This window comes from Saccopteryx bilineata, chromosome 1, assembly GCF_036850765.1.
Source record: "Saccopteryx bilineata isolate mSacBil1 chromosome 1, mSacBil1_pri_phased_curated, whole genome shotgun sequence".
NCBI classification, from domain to species: Eukaryota; Metazoa; Chordata; class Mammalia; order Chiroptera; family Emballonuridae; genus Saccopteryx; species Saccopteryx bilineata.
In genome coordinates, this window is record NC_089490.1 from 397,969,465 (window position 1) to 397,973,975 (window position 4,511).

Genomic DNA, 4,511 nt, shown 5'->3' on the forward strand with positions numbered 1-4,511 from the left:
CCTCCTATAGAAAGTTATGCATTCTTTTACATCTAAGGAGGCTATGATTTACCAACAAGGAAAATTGTCCATAAGAAACAAAGTGAAAAGTAAATATTTGCCTTGCATAAAGATCTGCTCTGCTACAGGCAGTAACATCTTGAGGAGAACTTCACTTTATACTCTCCTTCAGTATTATGTGAAATTTGTTGTGTTACTTATATAATTTTTAAAATGTTCTAAGATCTTCAAATCCCACTTCTGGGGAGAAGATGTAAGACCAGTAAAAGTGAGAATTAGCCTGACCAGGTGGTGGCACAGTGGATAGAACATTGGACTGGGATGTAGAGGACCCAGGTTTGAGACCCTGAGGTCACCAGCTTAAGTGCAGGCTCATCTGATTTGAGCAAAGCTCACCAGCTTGGACCCAAGGTCGCTGGCTCGAGCAAGGGGTCACTCAGTCTGCTGTGGCCCCACGGTCAAGGCACATATGAGAAAGCAATCAATGAACAACTAAGGTGTTGCAACAAAAAACTGATGATTGATGCTTCTCATCTCTCTCCGTTCCTTCTGTCTGTCCCTATCTATCCCTCTCTCTGACTCTCTGTCTCTGTAAATAAAAAAAAAAGTGAGAATTATACTCTTCAGAAATATATAAAGAATATATAAAGAGAGAGAGAGAGAGACAGGAAGGGAGAGAGATGAGAAACATCAACTCGTAGTTGCGGCACCTTAGTTGTTCATTGATTGCTTTCTCATACATGCCTTGACCCGGGGGGTGGGGAGCGACTCCAACCAAGCCAGTTACCCCTTGCTCATGCTAATGACCTTTGGGCTCAAGCCAGCGACCATGGGGTCTGTGATCCCATGCTCAAGCCAGTAACCCTGCCCTCAAGCTGGTGAGCCCTTGTTCAAGCCAGCTACCTCAGGGTCTCGAACCTGGGTCCTCAGCGTCCCAGGTTGACACTCTATCCACTGCACCACTGCCTGGTCAGGTTACTCCTCAAAAATTTAAACTTTTCTACATCCAGTCCAGTTTACTTTAAAATAAATTCAAAATTAGGTATACTATTCCAAAATATAGCTTTGTGGACAGGGAGTTAAAAAAGATTGTGAGAAATATCTTTTTTTTTTTTTTTTTTCATTTTTCTGAAGCTGGAAACAGGGACAGTCAGACAGACTCCCGCATGCGCCCGACCGGGATCCACCCGGCACGCCCACCAGGGGGCGACGCTCTGCCCACCAGGGGGCGACGCTCTGCCCACCAGGGGGCGATGCTCTGCCCATCCTGGGCGTCGCCATGTTGCGACCCTCCTGGGTGTCGCCATATTGCGACCAGAGCCACTCTAGCGCCTGGGGCAGAGGCCACAGAGCCATCCCCAGCGCCCAGGCCATCTTTTGCTCCAATGGAGCCTTGGCTGCGGGAGGGGAAGAGAGAGACAGAGAGGAAGGCGCGGAGGAGGGGTGGGGTGGAGAAGCAAATGGGCGCTTCTCCTATGTGCCCTGGCCGGGAATCGAACCCGGGTCCTCCGCACGCTAGGCCGACGCTCTACCGCTGAGCCAACCGGCCAGGGCCTGTGAGAAATATCTTCATGTTTCCTTTAATGTTGTTACAAGGGATACACAATAAACACAAATAGGCAGGAGGAGAAAATCCCTTGGTATTATTATTATTTTAAATATTTTATTTATTGATTTTACATAGAGAGGAGAGAGGTGGGGGGGAGAAGTATCAACTCATGGTTGCTTCACTTTCGTTGTTCACTGATTGCTGGTCGTATGCGCCTTGACTGGGCAAGCCCAGGGTTTAGAACCAGCGACCTCAGCATTCCAGGTCAGTGCTTTATCCACTGAGTCACCACAGGCCAGGCTATTATAATTATTTTATTATTTTTAACTAGCACTCTTGACCCAAACAACAGGTTGGGCTATCCCTCTCTTCTCCACCCCATGTCAGTCAGTTATTTCCACCTGCCTCTGAAACAGGTGGATTCTGAGCCAGGGGGGCGCAACCTCAATATCTAAACAAAAGGCAGAATGAGGAGTGGTCTCGGGCCCCAAACTCCCACCCTGCAGCAGCTTATTCTCCAGATCCCATTGAAACCAGCCACAGTGGCAAAGGCCTTGTATGGGTGTATGGCAGGGGTTGCTTACTAAAGCCAACAGGTTAAAAATGTGGCAATGGGCCTGATTTGTAAGGCCCATGAGCTAAGAGCGGTTTTTACATTTTTATAAATGGTTATATAAGTACCTATGTGTTAGATTTACTCTCAAAACCACAAAACCGAAATTATTTACTATCTGGTCCTTCAAGAAAATGTTTGCGGACTCTTTCTCTCCACTCCTCCAACTTGAGCCAGGAGGAGAAGACACTTGCCCGAGCTCTCAAGGGGAGGGCCGGGGCTCAGGGGGCGCCGAGTTGCGTCAGAGCCCGGCAGGGGTCCGGGCGGCGGGCCGGGGACGGCGGGGACAGCCGCAGCGCTGGCGCAGGCAGAAGTGCCAGACCAGGGCGCCGCAGCTCAGCAGGGCCAGCGCCGCGCCCACCCCCACGGCCGCATGGACCAGGCTGCGGGGCCGCGGGGGCACGGACACCCGGCCGCACGGCCCGAAGGCGGGGCCCCCGGCATCCCCCGGGCCCTCGCCATCCAGCCCCGGCACGCTGCTTTCTCCCGCCGCGTTAGCCGCCACCACGCAAACGACATAAGCGCCCCCGGGCTTCAGTCCCTCCAGTTCCGCGCGGCGGACGGTCGAGTTGAGCGGGGGACCCTTCTCGGGAGCCCCGCCGCCCTCCCACAGCAGCAGCCAGTACTGGTGGACCGGGGAGGAGGGCGCGCACCAGCGCACCTCCGCGCGGCCGTCCTCGGCCACCACGCGCACCTCTCCCAGCCGTGGCGGGGCGGGCGGCTGCGCGGCGCTGGACAGCCCGGGGCACAGGCAGGCGCGCGGGCCAGCCCTCTGCAGTTCGTGGCACGGAACCTGCAGGTGGCGGCAGCTGTCGTAGTCACAGAGGACTGCCGGCAAAGTTGACTGCGGAATCTCCTGTTCCTCCTCTTCTTCCAAGGCTTGAGGGGCCAAGGCCTGCACTCTGGGAACCAAGGAGAAGGCCACAGCCAGGAACCACAGCAGGCAGGAAGAGCCCAGCATGGAGTCTGGAAGGTTAGGGGGATGGATCAGTAAAGGCTGCTCAGCCCGCACGCGGTCCAGGCCCCCTGCCTCAACAAAACCCCGGGGACAAGAGAACACCACTGGGGACCCAGAGAACAGAAAAGAGGAGGGAATGAGTCAGACACTTATTTGTCAACCAATTTCTGAGCAGCCTATGTGCTTGATTTTGGGCAAAAAAATTAAATAAAAAATAAAATGTGGTCTGACAGGAAGACAGATGTGCAGATGTGTGACTAGCAAAGTTGGAATTACTAGAATCAGTTAATGAATAAACCAACTGCTGGGGGATGGGAGCAAATAGGAGGAAATATTTAATTAGCTGAGGGGAGAAAGGTGGAGTAATTCCCAGCTGCTACCCAGAGAAGAGCTCTAAGTAAAACAAGTATCAGTCAACTGCACATGCAAACAGCCAGAAATGAGGCAGAAGAGAAGGGAGAGGCGGAACAGAAAGGAGAAATGGGGACTTCACTCACTCCCCACCTGTCGCAGACGTCCTGGGCCCTGCCTTTTCCCACCACAGCCCCTCACCAGTGTGCAGGTCCTGATGCGGTGGATACCGCCACCAGACCTCTGTGAATTTCAGGCCCTGGGGTCCCCAGGAGCACAGGCTGCGCAATCAGATTTTGTGTCTTCAATTCCAATTCTGTTTTGGCTGGAAACATTTATACCCTTCAAGTGTGATGTCACTACCGAGCCCCCCCTTACTCTGCCCCCCTTTCCTAGTGAGTGCCAAGAAGAGGGTTGGTCCCTTCAGAGGGCCTGAGTCACAGGGCCAGGGGTGGGGGAGGCCGCAGGCTGTGGTTTCAGCTGGAGGCCCGGAGGCCTGGGTTCTGAAAGGGGACCGGAATGTGGAAAGCAGCCAGGAGCTGTGAAGCCTTTGCGCCGAAGTCACGTGAAGGGCTGGGAGGAAAGCAGGGCAGGGGGCCACCTGGCTGGTGTCGAGGAGGGAAACAGCTGTGGATAGCATGTGGCCTGGGCTACAAAATACTTTTTTTGGTACAAATCATACCACATCCACGGCTGTCACTTCCTGTCTTCTGCCTCCCAATGGACAGAAAGGGAGGGGTGCAGAGGCCTGAAGGATGTATCCCAGCTCTCCAGACCCGCCCTACACTATCCCACTCCCCAGAGGGAGAAGAGGGGTCTCTGGATGGAGGGGATGGAAGGGACGGAGCCGGCAAGCTAGGTGTTCTCTCCTCGGACTCCTAGGCTTACGGATGGAAACAGCTGTGCCTAATGGGTCAGGGTGTGGAGGCCTTCCCCATTGAGCCCAAGACAGACAACCTCCTTTAATCGGGCGGGGGACCCTGAGGAACACAAGATTTTCAAATGGCCCTGAATCTACTTCAAAGAATCAAAGAAGCAGA

At 53.6% G+C, this 4,511-nt stretch overlaps 1 protein-coding gene across 2 annotated transcripts; it reads right to left on the reverse strand.

Moving 5' to 3' along the window:
- Positions 1–1,705: 1,705 nt before the first annotated feature.
- Positions 1,706–3,849, reverse strand: LRRN4CL (LRRN4 C-terminal like). Of its 2 annotated transcripts, none has more exons than XM_066254051.1 (2): positions 3,673–3,849; positions 1,706–3,128 (listed from the first exon to the last, which is right to left on the reverse strand). In XM_066254051.1, the coding sequence occupies exon 2, from the start codon at positions 3,121–3,123 to the stop codon at positions 2,404–2,406; it is 720 nt and encodes a 239-aa protein (XP_066110148.1). In that variant the 5' UTR covers positions 3,124–3,128; positions 3,673–3,849; the 3' UTR covers positions 1,706–2,403. The 2 variants fall into 2 exon arrangements, with proteins under 2 accessions (XP_066110148.1, XP_066110146.1); XM_066254049.1 differs by having other exon boundaries at positions 3,625–3,849.
- Positions 3,850–4,511: the final 662 nt, after the last annotated feature.

Coding starts and splice junctions, on each gene's coding strand:
- LRRN4CL (XM_066254051.1), bottom strand. CDS start 3,123: ATGCTGGGCTCTTCCTGCCTGCTGTGGTTCCTGGCTGTGGCCTTCTCC.